Source organism: Anomaloglossus baeobatrachus, chromosome 10 (genome assembly GCF_048569485.1).
Source record: "Anomaloglossus baeobatrachus isolate aAnoBae1 chromosome 10, aAnoBae1.hap1, whole genome shotgun sequence".
NCBI lineage: Eukaryota > Metazoa > Chordata > Amphibia > Anura > Aromobatidae > Anomaloglossus > Anomaloglossus baeobatrachus.
Window position 1 is genome coordinate 77,912,826 of NC_134362.1, and position 18,552 is coordinate 77,931,377.

Consider the following 18,552-nt stretch of genomic DNA (forward strand, 5'->3'; position numbering starts at 1 on the left):
CCCTATGACCTGGCACCCCATCATTGGTCATCAGACTATGACTAGAAGGGTGTTTGGGGCGGTGCTGTGCTTTTGTCATCAGTGATGTGGCGGTTCCGGTTAGGCCGCTGGTGACATCACTAATGATGTGGCACTCTGCTATTGGCCCGTGGAGGCGCCATTGTGGTTCACACCGGGTTTGGTGTGGACCCTAGCTGTTAAAAGGGCCTGGAGACCGCACCATGGTGCGTAGTCTTCACATGCTCATTCATGTATAGAGCCACATTGCGGCTACAGCTATTAATACTGGAAGCGGTAGGTAAGGTTAGGCATCTGGTGCCTGTCACGCCAAGATTCGGGACTCAGCACATTAGGGTCAGGCGCCACGCTTCCCCTTCTATCATTCCAGTCCTGTTATAGCAGCCCAGTGGAGTTAACTGGGCTGCGGCTGCTGTGCCGACTGTCCTTTGTGCCCCCTACGCACACGGGCAGTGTACCTCTGGACTCCTGTGGTGCTAAAATAGTAGGTTCTGGTTTGGGTGTGTGGACCCTGTGGCGTTAACAGAGTTCACAATAGCCCTGGTCCAAGTGAGGTTTAACTTGGATTATGCTCATATTATTTCGGAGCCACCCAGCTGTGTATTATCTGCCTGACCTACGGGTTGCCAGCAGCTCCTTTACCATCTTGGAGCACGGTGGACCCCAACTGGCGATTGGGATATTCACCACCTATATCCTAATCCGCCAGTCCCCCCGTAACACCACCCTCATAGAAAAGTGCAGACATTTAATGGACCTCACTGTTTGAGACTAGTATATCATTTATGGTTGGTGTAGGTTCTGTTGACCATGTTACATTGAAAATACCTAAGTTGGCATTGCCAAATTGGCCCTCAGGCTACTGGAGAATGTAACTGTCCCTTATCCCAGAGGTACGCCTAATGGTGGCGAGGTCTGGACCGCCAGCGTAGCCCTAACTCCTAAATAGCCCTGGTTTAATACCCCCCTCTCCCCCAACTCAGGTGAGGGTGGGGACTGCAGTGGTTAATTCCACGCAAAAGACAGACAGGGAGAAAACAAAACTCAAACTCACAGCAGACACTCACAGAGATATACACAAAATGTGCTCAGGAGATGAATAAAGAAAAAGGACGAAATAATAAAAGGAAAAAGTATTTCCACAACACACCAGACTTGCATACAGCAGTACACAAAAAGCTGGATCATCATGCACGGAATCACATAAGCTATTATCAGCATGGAAGAGCAGGCTCCACCATCTTTTAAAGGGAGAGGTAGCTGTGACAGGCCTCCAGAAACCCATGACCCAAGGAGCAATTCACAGGCGAGCAGGAATTAACTCATGCTAGACCGAACACCAGTAAATTCCCAACTAATCAGCTGGGGGCTGGTCACTGGTCGCTGGTGAGATCTGCCTGATTGACAGCTCACCAGCGACCATGTAGCGCCGCACCAGCGATCCTGACCAGGTCAGATCGCTGGTGAAATCGCTGGAGCGTCGCTAAAGTGAGACGGTACCCTAAGGGCTCATTCAGCATGATAGCATGATTGGATGATAGCAGCTTCAAGTCCCCTAAAGGAACTAGTAAATACAGTAAAAAGTGAAGAAAAAAAGGTTTTTAAATATATGAAAAAATAAAAAAACACAAAAATTCAAATCGCTCCCTCTTGCTCCATTGATACAAAACAATAAAAAAAAAAAATCACATATTTTGCTTAGGTGAATTCAGAAATGTCCGATCTCTCAGAATATAAAATAAATCAATACGATCAGTAAATAGCGTAATGGGAAAAAATGTTTAAAAAGCCAGAATTATGTTTTTTGAACCCCTCAACATTACAATAAAATCTAATAGAAGGCAATCAAAACATCATATCTACCCCAAAAATGGTGTCAGTAAAAACATCAGCTTAGGGTGTAAAAAATTAGCCATCACTGAGCCCCAGATCAATGAAAATTAAAACATTACAGGTCTTGAAAAATGGCGCCAAAAGCAAATTTTTTATTTTTTTTTTACAAACTTTAGAATATTCTTGACTACTTAAACTGAAAGAAAACATTACATGTTTGATATCTACGTACTCATACTGACCTGGAGAATCACATTGCCAAAACAGTTGTACTAGATAGCGAACATGGTAAATAAAATCATGGAATTGCATTGTTTTTTATTGGAATTTTATTGCACTTGGATTTTTTTGTTCCAGTACACTATATGGTAAAATTAATAGTTTCAATCAAAAGTACAACTTGTCCTGCAAAATAACAAGCTCTCACAGGGCTATGATGACAGAAAAATAAAAAAACTGCTCTTGGAATAAAAAATGAAAATGAAAAACGGATAATCGCCAGGTAGTGAAGGGGTTAATAAGGTGTTGTGCCGTCTGCCAAGTTAAGGGTTATTATGTTTTTATTTATATTAGAAGCATTAAAGGGTTTGTCCAAGTCTGTGATTACAGAGAGCACAAGAGAGAGGTGTTCAATGCCGCGCCAATAGATCACTTCAGAAGATGTTCAGATCAGTGTCACTTTATTGTCATTCAGGTCGACGCGTTTCTGGGGCATCTGCCCCCTTCATCAGGACCACCAGAGAAAGAAATAACATCCAATTGGTGATTGGATGTTATTTCTTTCTCTGGTGGTCCTGATGAAGGGGGCAGATGCCCCAGAAACGCGTCGACCTGAATGACAATAAAGTGACACTGATCTGAACATCTTCTGAAGTGATCTATTGGCGCGGCATTGAACACCTCTCTCTTGTGCTCTCTGTTATCTACCATATTGGTGGCTGCAGCCTTGGATCGTTTGATACATGCGATTATAGTAGTTGTGGCTTCTCACAACTGCATTTGGTGAGTAGGTTTACTCCCCTATCCCTACCTCTTACATATTGGGGTAAGACCCTATTGCGCTTGTTTTTCCACAGCTGTTTTCCAAGTCTGTGATTAGTCTGCAGTCACTCTCTATGTTACTGCAGACTTCTGAATTTTCACAGCGCTCACACACCACACTGTCAAGATTCTTTGATGCCGACAATGAGAGTGAGAGGTCACAAAATGGCAAGTAAGTGATTTGCATACATGTAGTCACGTACCTACTAGCCCTGCTGCCTCACTCAGTGAAAATGAAATAGGCCAGACATGTCTAGCCAGAATGTGGGCAGAAGTATACAAATCACTTACTTGAGCTCACATGACCATTCACTCTTGCCGCCGGCATGGGAGAATCCTTGACATATACAGTGCATACGCTATGAGAATTCAAAAGCCTGCAGTCTCTAATGACTGCAGACAGGGGCATAGCGATCGCAGTTGCAGAGGTTGCAACTGGGCTTGAGGATGCAAAATTAAGCTGGATGTGCATCCTAGGAACCACATCCAGTTGAAATCCATTGCGAGACAAAGACCCGTTGGGTCCCTGCGCTACAATACACTCTATAGGCCAAACAGCTGATGTCAGGATACCCTTGACTTGGTGCGCATGACAGTAACGTCATGCATCACCATAGCAGGCACACAATGTCGGCTACTCTCCTGTGTGCTGGCTACAGAAAAGGATACTACACAACGTGGGAGCCGGGGTAGGTTAGTAGAATGTTTTTGGGTTTATTTATGCACTAGAATGGGGACTATATATGCCAGGAAAGGAACATATTTACTAATCAGAGGACTAGGATAAGGACATATATACCATGAAGGGACCCATTATATGGACTTATATACCTGGATGGATCAAGGAAGGGGTAAACATATATACCAGGATGGTGGACATATATACTAGTATATGAGACATATACACCAGAATGGGGAGATATATACCAGGATGGGGGACATAGTTACTAGGAAGGGGCACAGGATGGGAGACACATATACCAGGATGAGGACATATTTACCAGGTTGGAGACATATTTACCATAAAGGGGCCCAGGATGGGGGGCGTTACTACAGGATGGGGGACATTTCTACATAATGAAGGGGGAGGGGGGCAACTCGTATGTCGTATGAGGGAGGGGGCCCAGGTCCAAATTTTGCACTGAGGCCCATCGGATTCTAGTTATGACACTGACTGCAGACTTTCTTCTCAAACCTGGACAAGCCCTTTAATTATAAAATGAAGCCTTGTAGCATCCCCAATCCTAACAGTATGCAATATAGTTGAAGGGAGGTATGTATCACAGAGGTGCTGATCCTCTGTGATGTAAGCCCAGATGCTAGCTTTAGTATACCTAGTACTAAAAGAGTTAATAGGGTGCGTTAGCCAGATTGATGGGCAGGTCTGGCTGCTCACATACCCCACTTAAGGCGTGGTACATAACTTAAAATGGAGACCAGAAGTCTCATATGCCGTCTATGTGTGGAGGTTGTTAAACCTCCATTGGGACACTTGTGTTAAGGTAACGTGTCTTATCCTAAGCGGGTGATTCCGTGGCTGAACGGACTGTTTATATTCTTGGAACCATTATGCCAGAGAAATGCTTTATTTAAGTTTTCCTGTGCAGCAGTTTATGTGGACTGAAATAATCATTATCATTACATGTCCTCCCCCCCATTTAATTATAATTGCACGCCCACATCCCCCTCAATTCAATAGAATTAAATGTCCTACTCACAATTTAATATAATTATACGCCCTCCCCCAATTTATTACAATTACGGTAAATATCCTCCCCTGATTTATTATAATTACCCACACTCCCTCCAATTCTTTATAATTAGATGACCTCCCCCAGTTTATTAGAATTATATATCGTCCCCAATTCATTATAATAATGTAATTTCCTTAATTTATTATAATTATACGCACTCCCTCCAATTCATAATTACATTTCCCCAATTAATTACGGTATAATAACATGTCCCTTCCCCAAATGTATTATATTTAGATGTCGCCTCCCTCTCTGCAATTTGTTATATCATGTGATCTCTAGCACACCCATTTCATTCATTTTAAAGATAAATAGAAAATCAATACTTATCTTTTTATATGATATCTTGCAGCTTTATGTCCCCTTGTGATATTGGTGTAATAACATAACTAGTGATGGGCTGACTGCAACCAATCACAGATGCTATCACAGAGGGTGGGTGGGAAGCAGTGAATATTCATAAGGTTTAATGAGAGTACCCAGAAGTAGTCTGACAGCCACGCGGAAATTCGGTAAGTATAATTGTCCTGCTATAATTCCCGTTTTGCTTCCATTTGCAGCCCCTTAGCCCTTACTACCACCATATTATAGCATTTAAGTTCGGGTCTCCAAAGCTTTAGGGTAAGTTCCCACACTGCATTTTTCGCGGCGTTTTTGCACGTTTTTCGGGTGCATTTTTGCTTGGCAAACTGCATAACTTTGCTTCCCCAGCAAAGTCTATGAGTTTTCATTATTGCTATCTGCATGTCAATTATTTTTGCATTTTTCACTGCGTTTTCCACCCATTGAGTTCAATGAGATGTTCAAAAAATGCAATGAAAAACGCAAATTGCAAATATAGCTGCGTTTTAGTGCGTTTCTATGACTAAAAACGCAGCTATAAATGCAAGGGGTGGGTAGTAAAGTAACATGTACAGGAAGAGGATTCCTTCTGTTGGTAAACACAGAAGCGTGAATCCGCTGCTTCCACGTCCCGTCCAGCGCCATGTCCGCTCATGTGTGGTGCCATGTCTGGGTGGGAGGTGGAAGGAGCTGCAAAATCAAAAGTGAACAGTAGGAAAAAAAATGTCATACTCACCTGTCTCCAGACTCCCGGTGCCATGTCCGCTCCCAGCTCCTCTCCCGGTACCACCACCCCCGCTCCGGCTGTGTGCAGATTTCAGGGCACGTACGATAGCTGCAGGACCTGGCGGTGGATCACCTGATGCGGCACCTGACGCATCAGCTGATCGTAAGTCTCGCGGTGACGCCGGCTTTTTACCGCCCGGCCGGCTTAAACTATCAGCTGATAAATTAAATACAGAAAAGTCCGGCTGCAACTGCTACAGATAGGTGCTATCGGGTAATAAATTAGTAACAAGTAATGGGGAACCCGAGCACTCAATAAGAGAGGAGAGGAAAATTTGAATGCAAGTGTTTTTATTCACAACCGATAAAAATTGCAAAATGTGAACCCTGACACAAAAGCAACAAACCAATGTTTCGGTTTATCAGACCTTTCTCAAGGTAGTTGCTTATAATAGAGACGCAGAGGTATACGGGTCACAGGGACAGCCGTCAGGGTAGAGGGTAAGTGGAGGGCGTCACATTCAGCATTAAGTGGTATCAGAATGGTGGTGATGTGAGGATTAAACACAGAGGCGTCTGACGCTGCCATCACCACTGCCACCGCTGTTCCAGCACTATATGGTCCTCTATGAGCAGGCGTCTTCTCCTCTCCTCCTCTGCCTCTGTGTTTAATCCTCACATCACCACCATTCTGATACCGCTTAATGCTGAATGTGACGCCCTCCACTTACCCTCTACCCTGATGGCTATCCCTGTGACCCGTATACCTCTGCGTCTCTATTATAAGCAACTACCTTGAGAAAGGTCTGATAAACCGAAACATTGGTTTGTTGCTTTTGTGTCAGGGTTCCCATTTTGCAATTTTTATCGGTTGTGAATAAAAACACTTGCATTCAAATTTTCCTCTCCTCTCTTATTGAGTGCTCGGGTTCCCCATTACTTGTTACTAATTTATTACCCGATAGCACCTATCTGTAGCAGTTGCAGCCGGACTTTTCTGTATTTAATTTATCAGCTGATAGTTTAAGCCGGCCGGGCGGTAAAAAGCCGGCGTCACCGCGAGACTTACGATCAGCTGATGCGTCAGGTGCCGCATCAGGTGACCACATCAGGTGATCCACCGCCAGGTCCTGCAGCTATCGTACGTGCCCTGAAATCTGCACACAGCCGGAGCGGGGGTGGCGGTACCGGGAGAGGAGCTGGGAGCGGACATGGCACCGGGAGTCTGGAGACAGGTGAGTATGACATTTTTTTTCCTACTGTTCACTTTTGATTTTGCAGCTCCTTCCACCTCCCACCCAGACATGGCACCACACGTGAGCGGACATGGCGCTGGACGGGACGTGGAAGCAGCGGATTCACGCTTCTGTGTTTACCAACAGAAGGAATCCTCTTCCTGTACATGTTACTTTACTACCCACCCCTTGCATTTATAGCTGCGTTTGCGTATGCAAACGTTGGTTTGTTGCTTTTGTGTCAGGGTTCACATTTTGCAATTTTTGTCGGTTGTGAATAAAAACACTTGCATTCAAATTTTACTTTAAACTATCAGCTGATGCCATCAGGAGACTTCAGCAGCTGATTACCGGCAGCTCCTGGAGCGATCGGACGAGAGTAAGCACAGACGTGTGTATTTTTTTTTTTGCACTGATGCATCAGCTGATTGTATAAATGGCTTTTATACAATCAGCTGATGTGTGATGTGATTCACGTCCTTGAACCTGACACATCATCTGATCGCTTTGCCTTCCAGCAAACCGATCAGATGATATTGGATCCGGATTGGACGGTGCGAGATCCTTGACCCAGGATTACTGCGGAGGGGGGGTTCTTTATTTCAATAAAGATGGAGTCACTAATTGTGTTGTGTTTTATTTATAATAAAAATATTTTTCTGTGTGTTGTGTTTTTTTTATCTTTACTAGAAATTCATGGTGACCATGTCTAATATTGGCATGACACCATGAATTTCGGGCTTACGGCCAGCTGATAATATACAGCTAGCCCTAACCCCATCATTACCCAGCGAGCCACCCGGCATCAGGGCAGCTGGAAGAGTTGGATACAGCGCCAGAAGATGGCGCTTCTATGAAAGCGCCATTTTCTGGGGTTGCTGCAGACTGCAATTCTCAGCAGGGGTGCCCAGAAAGCTTGTGCACCCTGCACTGCGGATTCCAATCCCCAGCTGCCTAGTTGTACCTGGCTGGACTCAAAAATTGGCGAAGCCCACGTCATTTTTTTTTTTTAATTATTTCATGAAATTCATGAAATAATTAAAAAAAAGGGCTTCCCTACATTTTTGGTTCCCAGCCGGGTACAAATAGGCAGCTGGGGGTTGGGGGCAGCCTGTACCTACCCGCTGTACCTGGCTAGCATACAAAAATATGGTGAAGCCCACGTCATTTTTTTGGGGGGCAAAAAACTCCTGCATACAGTCCTGGATGGAGGATGCTGAGCCTTGTAGTTCTAAAGCTGCTGTCTGCTCGATTGCATACACTATTGGATGGAGGATGTTGAGCCTTGTAGTTCTGCAGCTGCTGTCTGCTCTCATGCATACACTATTCGATGGAGGATGCTGAGCCTTGTAGTTCTGCTCCCCCTGCCTCTCCCTCCTGCATACAGTCCTGGATGGAGCATGCTGAGCCTTGTAGTTCTGCAGCTATCTGCTCTCCTGCATATTCTAGTGGAGAATGAAGAACATATTGAAGAAGGAAATTACATCAGACCTTTTTTTTCAACAATCTTTAATGGCATTGTTCACTGATAAAAATCGCATAAAACCGCAATGAGCAAAAGCACAGCAAAAAACGCACCAAAACGCGGTAAAAACTTTTTTTGCCACGTTTTTTTGCAGCGGGTGCGTTTTTGTGCATTTTTTGCCGCAAAAAACGCACAAAAACGCAGCGCCAAAAAACACAGTGTGTGAACTTACCCTTATATGGGGTTTGGTTTCAAGTTCAGTCCTGAAGCTGCATCCTCTTATCTTCCTGTCCAAAGTTGTTGGCATTCAATTTAGCCCTTTGTAATCAGGGCTGGTTATATTTTATGCATACATGCTGAGCAGCATCCAAGTGATGGTCGGAGCTCACATACTAACATGATCAGCCCTGACGGCCTGCAGATTTAATGCCCAGAAGCAAACTAATAAAGCAAAGAGATTTATAAGTACTTTGCAGATTATTAAAGAAGCTGCTGATACATTTTAGCAAGATTTTTTTTTTTCCTAAAAAGTGCATCTTACAGTCCAGAAAATCCGGCTTTTAGTCCCAATGAACAATTCCCTTCAGTTACTTCGCCTCACAGGATGCACTAAATACAATAACATGAATTGGCAATGAAAATCTTTTCAGTGCATCAAAAAGAAGCCATCAACATAAAATTAACTATTGATAAAATCTGATTTTTATATTAAATGTATTAATTAAAATAATTATTTTTTTTTACAAAGCACAATCTGAATAATAAAAAAGATAGGAATCTTAAAATTTTCACACAAATTTCACACTGGCCACTGGGACGTTTTTTTAGACTCTAAATTCTTATTATTTCAGGAAACAATACTTGAACATTAGCCTCAGTGGTCAGATTGCAACCCTATCTTTTGTATTGAAGTACCTAATGAGTGGGTGCAGAGGTCTTAGTTAAGTCCACAATTTTCACACAATTTTCACAATGGCCACTGGTACTTTTTCAGACTCTAACTTCCTATTGTTTCAGGAAATATTACATGTACATTAGCCACAATGGTCAGATCCAACACTATCTTTTTTATTGAAGTACCTAATGAGTGCAATAATAATGTATGCAATACTAATGGTTAAAAGATTTCGATAAAGCAAATATAGAAGTATTTTCTGGAAAATAGATCATACCTGACCAGCAGTGTCCAGGATTTCAAAATGGACAAATTCTCCATCTAGTGCAGCTGTGTGTCTGTAAATCATTTCTGAGAAGAAAGGAAATATTCATTACATGAGAAGAATGAAAACACATCGATTAGGCTATGTGCGCACTTTGCAGTTCAATCCTGCAGCGAAAAAGTCACTGCGTGTGCGTCTCAGAACGCAGCTGAAAAAGCTGCGTTCTGAGACGCATTCTGCAGAACGCAAAGTGCGGACATTCCTGGAGAGAATTAATGCATTCTGGATGCTTTCTCTGCCATAGACAGAGTGGGAAAAGCATCCAGAACGCACATTTTTCACAGAACGCACCCACTCAGCTCTGCAGTATCCCCATAGACTTGCAGCAGAGCCGAGTGGGACCGCACTGTCACTGTCATGGCTGGCTGCGGGACACGCACGATCAGAATGAACTCGGATGAACTTCACCCGACTTCATTGTGATCGTGCGGCTGTGTGCATGTGCCGCGGCTTGATTTGTGGTCACACGTGAAGGACCTGTGATCGCAAATCCCCTGAATGACTGCAGTGAGCCGCGAGATCAGCTGTGCTTTCACTCAGGTTACTCGCGGCCACAGCTGCAGTCCTCCAACGGAGAGCGGTGGCCGTGAGTAATCTCAGTGACAGCTCAAGCTGATTGCGCGACTAACTTCAGTTGCTACATGGAGCTCACAGGAGTGGCGGTGTTCTAGTGCTGCTCCTGTCAGCTTCTGATGTAGCAGAGCTGGAAGCGTCGGGGGACCTTGCGTGGATTACGTCGGACATGGAGGTGTTTTTGAGGGATTAATAAAGTGGTGAAAGAGGGTGTTTTTTTGTCTTTCATTCCAAATAAAGAATTTTTGGATGTGTGTGTTTATTTACTTTAACTTACAGGTTCATCATGGAAGGTATCTCGAGGAGACGCCTGCCATGATTAACCTAGGACTTTGTGGCAGCTATGGGCTGCTGCCATTAACTCCTTATTACCCCATTTGCCACCGCACCAGGGCAAGTCGGGATGAGCCGGTAAAGTCCCGGGACTTTCGCATCTAATGGATGCGGGAATTCCGGACGGCTGCTGGCTGATATTGTTAGGCTGGGGAGCTCCCCATAACGTGGAGCTTCCCATCCTGAGAATACCAGCCTTCAGCCGTGTGGCTTTACCCTGGCTGGTATCTAAATGGGGGGGACCACACGTCGTTTTTTTCATTTATTTATTTATTTTTTTACTGCTCGATATAGACACGCCCACTGGCGGCTGTGATTGGTTGCAGTGAGACAGCTGTCACTCAGCATGGGGGCGTGTCTGACTGCAACCAATCATAGGCGCCGGTGGGTGGGGAAAGCAGGGAATACGTGATGGATTAATAAGCGGCCGGCATTTTCAAAAGAGAAGAAGCCGCCACAGTGAGAACGCCGTGCAGCGCCGCGCCGGTGATCGTGGATCGGTGAGTATGAGCGAGGGGGTGGGAGGGAGAGACAGACATGGACAGAGAGAGAGACAGACAGAGAGAGAGAGATAGAGACATAGAGAGAGAGAGACCAACCGACAGGCCGACCGACAGAGAGAGAAAGATGAAAGAACTGCCTTTGTTATGTTAAAAAAAACATGTGGATCGCAATAATAATGCAAAGCAAGCGCACTGCTTCTCATTTTGGCAGCAATTTTCTACAAATCATTGATTTCAATGGGTGTAGAACGCAGCCAAAATGGCAAAAACAACTGACATGCTGCTTCTTTGAACGCATGGTTTATGCCACAAAATATGCAAATTAAACGCAGCGTTTGGAAACGCAAAGTGCAGTCTAGAAATCCACATTTTCCATAGACTTTGCTGGAAAATCAAAACGCATGCATTTTGCCATGAAAACGCTGCAGTTCAAAACGGACCTAAAAGCAGCTGAAAAGCAGGTGGAAACGGAAAGTGCGCACAAAGCCTAAATGTGGGTACATACTGCATGTATTAAGCATAATTAACCTTGAAAACTAACACTAGAGACTAGTCTATTGCAATCCGTCATTCTCAAATTGCTGTTAAACTACAACTCCCAGCAAGCCCTGCAAACTTCCACAAATCTCATAATCTGTGTGAGTGTTTATGTATAAGTTCACAGTCTCTCCAAAGGTCAGTTCTATGTAATATGAAAACTGAAGGAAGGAAGAGAAGAAGGAAGGAAAAAGGAAGGGAGGAAGGAAGAAAGGAAAAAAGGAAGGAAGGGAAGGAGAATGGAAGGAAGGTAAGGAAGGAAGAGAGGGAGGGAGAAAGGGAGAAACAGAAGGAAAGGAAGTAATGGTAAGGAAGGAAGGAAGGAAGGGGAGGGATGGGAAGGAAGGAAGGTAGGTAGGAAAAAGAGAAGGATGGAAGGGAAGGAAGGATGGAAGGAAGGAAGGAAGGAAAAAAGGAAGGAAAGAATTAAGGAATGAAGGGAAGGAAGGATGGAAGGAAGGAAGGAAGGAAAAAAGGAAGGAAAGAATTAAGGAATGAAGGGAAGGAAGGAAGAAAGGAAAAAAGGAAGTAAAGGAATAGAAAGTAAAGGAAAGGAAGGAAGGAAGGAAGGATGGAAGGAAGGAAGGAAGAAAGGAAGGAAAGAAAAAAGGAAGGGAGAATGGAAGGAAGGAAGGAAAGTAAAGGGAAGGAAAGAAGGAAGGAACAAACAAACGAACGAAGGAAGAAAGGAAGGAACATCTCATAAATGGAGAACCAAGGCAGGACCTTAAGACCAAATTTGGGCAAACATTTTAGAAATTAGCAAAGTATTTGGCACTTAATGTGTTAATTTTAGCTAAACCCAAAAGGGTATTATAAAATAGCTCCCCCAGTAAAAAAATATCTAATAAGACCCACTTGGACTTAAATCAGTACTACCAGCAGATAAGAAAAAAAAATCTTCCACTGTCCCTACCCTTTTAAATTCTAAAGCTGACATGCACAGTGCAGTCGAATACCCTCACAATATCTGTAATTCAGTGTGAGAGGAACTGCTCTCACTGTTCCCCCTCTCCCTCCATATACATCACACATCAGGGGGTGTGGTGAGGCGGGTCCAGGACCCCCTGTTCTCCGACTGCAGAGAAGCAGATGCTATCTGGGAGCCGGTTGTTCTGAACAGCAGGCAGCAGGCCACGCCCCCTGATGTGTGATGTAACGTCTCAAAGATGAGGGGCAGCAGCTCCAGCGTTGCACTGAGTTACAGGTAGTGTGAGGATATAGTACAGTAGTGGGCATCTCATCTTTATAGTTTAAGAGACCACGGACAGTAGAAGAATATTTTATCAGATCACCAAAAAAATATAAATATTTCACAAAGATAACAGAGGTAAACACAAAATGCAGTTTATGAATGAAGGTCTTTATTATTAAGGGAAAAAGAAAACCAAATCTACATGGCTCTGTGTAAAAAAGTGATTGCCCCATAAACTTAATAACTGGTTGGGCCAGCCTTAGCAGCAACAACTGCAATTGAGCATTTGTGATAACTGGCAATGAGTCTTTTACAGTGCTCTAGAGGAATTTGGCCCACACATCTTTGCAGAATTGTTGTAATTCAGCCGCATTGCAGAGTTTCCAAGCATGAACCGCCTTTTTAAGATCATCTCAATCCGATTAAGGTCAGGACTTTGTGTTTCGGTCACTCGAAAGTCTTAATTTTGTTTTTCTCAAGCCTTTCAGAGGTGGACTTGCTGATGTGTTTTGGATTATTATTCTGCTGCATAGCCCAAGTGCGCTTAAGTTTGAGGTCACAAATAGATGGCTGAACATTCTACTTCAGGATTTTTTGGTAGCTGGCAGAAATCGTTCCAAACCACAGCAAGTCTTCCAGGTCCTGAAGCAGCAAAATAGCCCCAGGACCGTCACACCACCCCCACCATATTTTACTGTTGGCATGATGCTTCTATTCTGAAATGCGTCATATATCGTGTAGGGGGGATATATATATATATATATATATATATATATATATATACAGACCAAAAGTTTGGACACACCTTCTCATCTCTAGAACAACTGTTAAGAGGAGACTTTGTGCAGCAGGCCTTCATGGTAAAATAGCTGCTAGGAAACCACTGCTAAGGACAGGCAACAAGCAGCAGAGACTTGTTTGGACTAAAGAACACAAGGAATGGACATTAGACCAGTGGAAATCTGTGCTTTGGTCTGATGAGTCCAAATTTGAGATCTTTGGCTCCAACCACCGTGTCTTTGTAGAAAAGGTGAACGGATGGACTCTACATGGCTGGTTCCCACCGTGAAGCATGGTGGAGGAGGTGTGATGATGTGGGGGTGCTTTGATGGTGACACTGTTGGGGATTTATTCAAAATTGAAGGCATACAGAACCAGCATGGCTACCACAGCATCTTGCAGCAGCATGCTATTCCATCCGGTTTGCGTTTAGTTGGACCATCATTTATTTTTCAACAGGACAATGACTCCAAACACACCTCCAGGCTGTGTAAGGGCTATTTGACTAAGAAGGAGAGTGATGGGGTGGTACGCCAGATGACCTGGTCTCCACAGTCACCAGACCTCAACCCAATCGAGATGGTTTGGGGTGAGCTGGACCGCAGAGTGAAGGCAAAAGGGCCAACAAGTGCTAAGCATCTCTGGGAACTCCTTCAAGACTGTTGGAAGACCATTTCTGGTGACTACCTCTTGAAGCTCATAAAGAGAATGCCAAGAGTGTGCAAAGTAGTAATGAAAGCAAAAGGTGGCTATTTTGAAGAACCTAGAATATAAGACATATTTTTAGTTGCTTCACACTTTTTTAAGTATTTCATTCCACATGTTTTAAGTCATAGTTTTGATGCCTTCAATGTGAATCTACAATTTTCAGAGTCATGAAAATAAAGAAAACTCATTGAATGAGAAGGTGTGTCCAAACTTTTGGTCTGTACTGTATATGTGTTAATGTTATGGTGATGATGATGCTAGTTAACTGTGATAGACTGTCCATTTCTGTGGCATAATCATTGCGTCACCATACAGGCAACCCTCCACCTAACAAATTCCCAATGCTGTATCCTGTGTTTCTGTGACGCCCCTGAGCATATCAGGGTGCCACAGGGAACTGCACCCCCTCCAAGGGATGCAGGGCCTACCCTTCTTGGTTCCAGATTCCCCCCAATGGTGTTGCTACCAACCGCATTCAAATCCCAATTCACACTCACACCAGGACTGAACAGACAAATCAGTGGGTAGGTCTAGCTGGGAAAGGGCCACCCACCTAGGGGTCAGGCAGACTGGTGGGAGGAGTGACAGATGAACAGTGGTGACTCTCAAAAGGAGAGGACCTGGGAGTTGTAGCTCCCAGGAGGTCGGACTAGATTGGGTCGCAAACGGTAGTCCGGGAACGGAGGAGTCGGGGACCAGTCGCAGCGACATGGGAAAGGTGACAGATAGAGTCTGGCCAGGCAGTCGGCACCAGAAGGCCCAATAACCGGACCGGTGCCTAGCATGGCGGGGTACAGCACCCTAGATCAGGGAGTAGCTTCATGCAACCTGGTAATTTACCTGTGGAGGACAGTTACTTTATGGACTTTCACCAAGAGCTCAGAGATTGACGGCAGCAACACAACGAGGGGGACAGGGTTTCCCAATGGACATCAACCCACAAAGGTCCCGCGTGTCAGATATGAAGAGCACAGCTGCCATACATCTGGGCAGCTGGGCCCCAACAGCTTCACGCCGAGGGGCCACAACGAACACTAAATATGTGCATGGAGGCAGGCTCTGGAATACCAAGCGATACCATTGGAAGCAGATACCTGGACGTGCCCCCCTTTCCCAAGCGGCAGTGGTACAGTGGGACTTTTGGTTCACCTGCAGCGTGTATGTGTCATGACTTTACAAAACACCATCCAGCACCACGACTACCAACAGTGAGTTCCCTGCTCCCTGCCTCCCAACCTGCCAAATCACCCAGAGTCTGGGGCCTTCCCTACCTGCGGAGGGACCGACACCTAGCTGCCCCCACACCATCTGCCCCGGTACTCCCTCTGGTAGCGGCAGTACTCCCATTACCGCAACCCGCAGGTGGCGTCACGAACTTCTCCCCTGTAAATATCCATTCAAAAGATAGAAGTGTGAGCCGAGCACGGGTCAGGACCCCTTGAGCCACGAACATCGCCCAGATCCGAGCACCCCGGTATGTGCCGGGGTGGCACATTTCCATCCTGGGGCATACTGGGGGTATACCCTAATATCAACATGAGCATACCTCTATGCATATACACAATATACTGGCATGCAGAACAATACTACATCATAAAGTTACATTTTCAGTCCCCTTTTGGGCACAAAATATTTGAGTACTTAATTAAACTAATAACAACATACAAAGACAAACTGAATATTTTCTTTAAAAGTTACACATATATAATTTCACATGTAAGATGAAATAACCCTCATATTTAGCACTCCCATTTACGGTAGGTAGCAACCTGTTTTTTGCAAGTATTTTTTTATTTTTTTGCTTCTACCCCAACATTACATTAATTATACTGATTAAATACTAATCTATGGGTATCCCCCCAAATGGTAAAAACAGAAAGCATTTCTTCCACAACAGCAAAGACTCATTCATTAAGGCTGATTTCAAAATAAAAAATGAGAAAAGTTTTACAAATAAAGGAAAAAAAGAAAAAGAAAATTGCCTGCTCTCTTAGCACAAAAAGATCCAGAGGTTAAAGGATTATTTATTACTACGATTTATTTTACAAATCATTTATTTTCTTTATAAATGTTTAATTGTAAAGTAATTCATTACAAGATGGCACCCACCGACAAAGCACTTCATTCACGGAATGGGAGGAGGGGGTGACTTGGATGTGTCATTGTATCTCTCCAAAAACAACAACAACAACGATATAAAAGATAAAACATCGTTATGTCAAAGTGTCTATTTAAAAAAAAGTATAAAACATTCTGAATATTTGGAAATAAATCAAACAAATAAATGTTTCTTCTCTGGGAAATACAGTGACTCATTGCAGACACTACTCACCATCTGCCTTCAATTGTGGGTGCCGGCAGGGCTGTATTTTGCCTTCGTGCTGCCCTAGGCACTTTAAGTGGTCGCGCCCCTTAGTGACAACGTAACACTGAGTTTTCGCACACGACATCTGTTTAAGGTAGATCTACTCTGTAAAACACTTGAAAAAGTATCAATGAGAAACGAAGGGCACTAACCCCCCCCCAATGGGGATCACCACAGGCACATCAAAACATAGCATGAGTATAAAATATTCCCACCACACCGTCCCCACTTATATACTGTGACTGTCACACTGCCCCTAATAAACTACACACTGCCCTCTCTTATAAATTATACCCACCACACCTTCCTCAATTATGAAATATGATCTGCACATTGACCTCACATCATGATTCCCCCTCCTCACAATGTCCTATGCATGCTGCCCCCTCCTCACAATGTCCCATGCTTGCTGCCCCCTCCTCACAATGTCCCATGCTTGCTGCCCCCTCCTCACAATGTCCCATGCATGCTTCCCCCTCCTCACAATGTCCCATGCATGCTGCCCCCTCCTCACAATGTCCCATGCATGCTGCCCCTCCTCACAATGTCCCATGCATGCTGCTCCCTCCTCACAATGTCCCATGCATGCTGCCCCCTCCTCACAATGTCCCATGCATGCTGCCCCTCCTCACAATGTCCCATGCATGCTGCTCCCTCCTCACAATGTTCCATGCATGCTGCCCCCTCCTCACAGTGTCCCATGCATGCTGCTCCCTCCTCACAATGTCCCATGCATGCTGCCCCCTCCTCACAATGTCCCATGCATGCTGACTCCTCCTCAAAGTGTCCCATGCATGCTGCTCCCTCCTCACAATGTCCCATGCATGCTGCCCCCTCCTCACAATGTCCCATGCATGCTGCCCCCTCCTCACAGTGTCCCATGCATGCTGCTCCCTCCTCACAATGTCCCATGCATGCTGCCCCCTCCTCACAATGTCCCATGCTTGCTGCCCCCTCCTCACAATGTCCCATGCATGCTTCCCCCTCCTCACAATGTCCCATGCATGCTGCCCCTCCTCACAATGTCCCATGCATGCTGCCCCCTCCTCACAATGTCCCATGCATGCTGCCCCCTCCTCACAATGTCCCATGCATGCTTCCCCCTTCTCACAATGTCCCATGCATGCTGCCCCCTCCTCACAATGTCCCATGCATGCTGCCCCCTCCTCACAGTGTCCCATGCATGCTGCTCCCTCCTCACAATGTCCCATGCATGCTGCCCCCTCCTCACAATGTCCCATGCATGCTGCCCCCTCCTCACAATGTCCCATGCATGCTGCCCCCTCCTCACAGTGTCCCATGCATGCTGCTCCCTCCTCACAATGTCCCATGCATGCTGCCCCCTCCTCACAGTGTCCCATGCATGCTGCCCCTCTCCATGAGCTCCTAATGCTGCCTTCCTCTTTTCCATAATGATACCTCCATGCTGCCCCATTCATCATACTAAAACCACCACACTAACGCTTATGCTGAGACACCCCTCCCACACACACACACACTACCCCACTCTTGATATTGACTCCCCTACATTGCTCCACTCCATACTGAGCCCACACATGCTGCCCCTTCTCCATAATGAGCTCCCAATGCTGCCCCCCTCTCATTCTGAGTCCTTACACTCCCCCATCGATTTTGTCATTGCACTATCCCTCACCCCTTATCCTCTGTCTCTAGCATTGGCCCCTGTCTCCCACTCTCCCAGCAGCAGCCTCTCTCCCCCGCCTTAACCAGCAGCCTCTCCCCCAGCATCAGCCTCTCTCCCCCCAGCCCCCCAGCATCAACCTCTCTCCCCCCAGTGTCCCCCAGCATCAACCTCTCTCCCCCCAGCGTCCCCCAGCATCAGCCTCTCTCCCCCCATCCTCCCCCAGCTTCAGCCTCTCTCCCCCCAGCCTCCCCCAGTATCAGCCTCTCTCCCCAGCTTCCC

At 45.3% G+C, this 18,552-nt stretch overlaps 1 protein-coding gene across 2 annotated transcripts in view; it reads right to left on the minus strand.

Moving 5' to 3' along the window:
* Positions 1-18,552, minus strand: part of LOC142254289 (ras-related and estrogen-regulated growth inhibitor-like) — a 148,237-nt gene that overhangs the window by 11,076 nt on the left and 118,609 nt on the right. For both annotated transcript variants that reach the window (XM_075325330.1, XM_075325329.1), the window contains one exon: positions 9,587-9,660. In XM_075325330.1, coding sequence (XP_075181445.1) covers positions 9,587-9,660 — 74 coding nt within the window. The remainder of the gene's footprint in view (positions 1-9,586; positions 9,661-18,552) is intronic.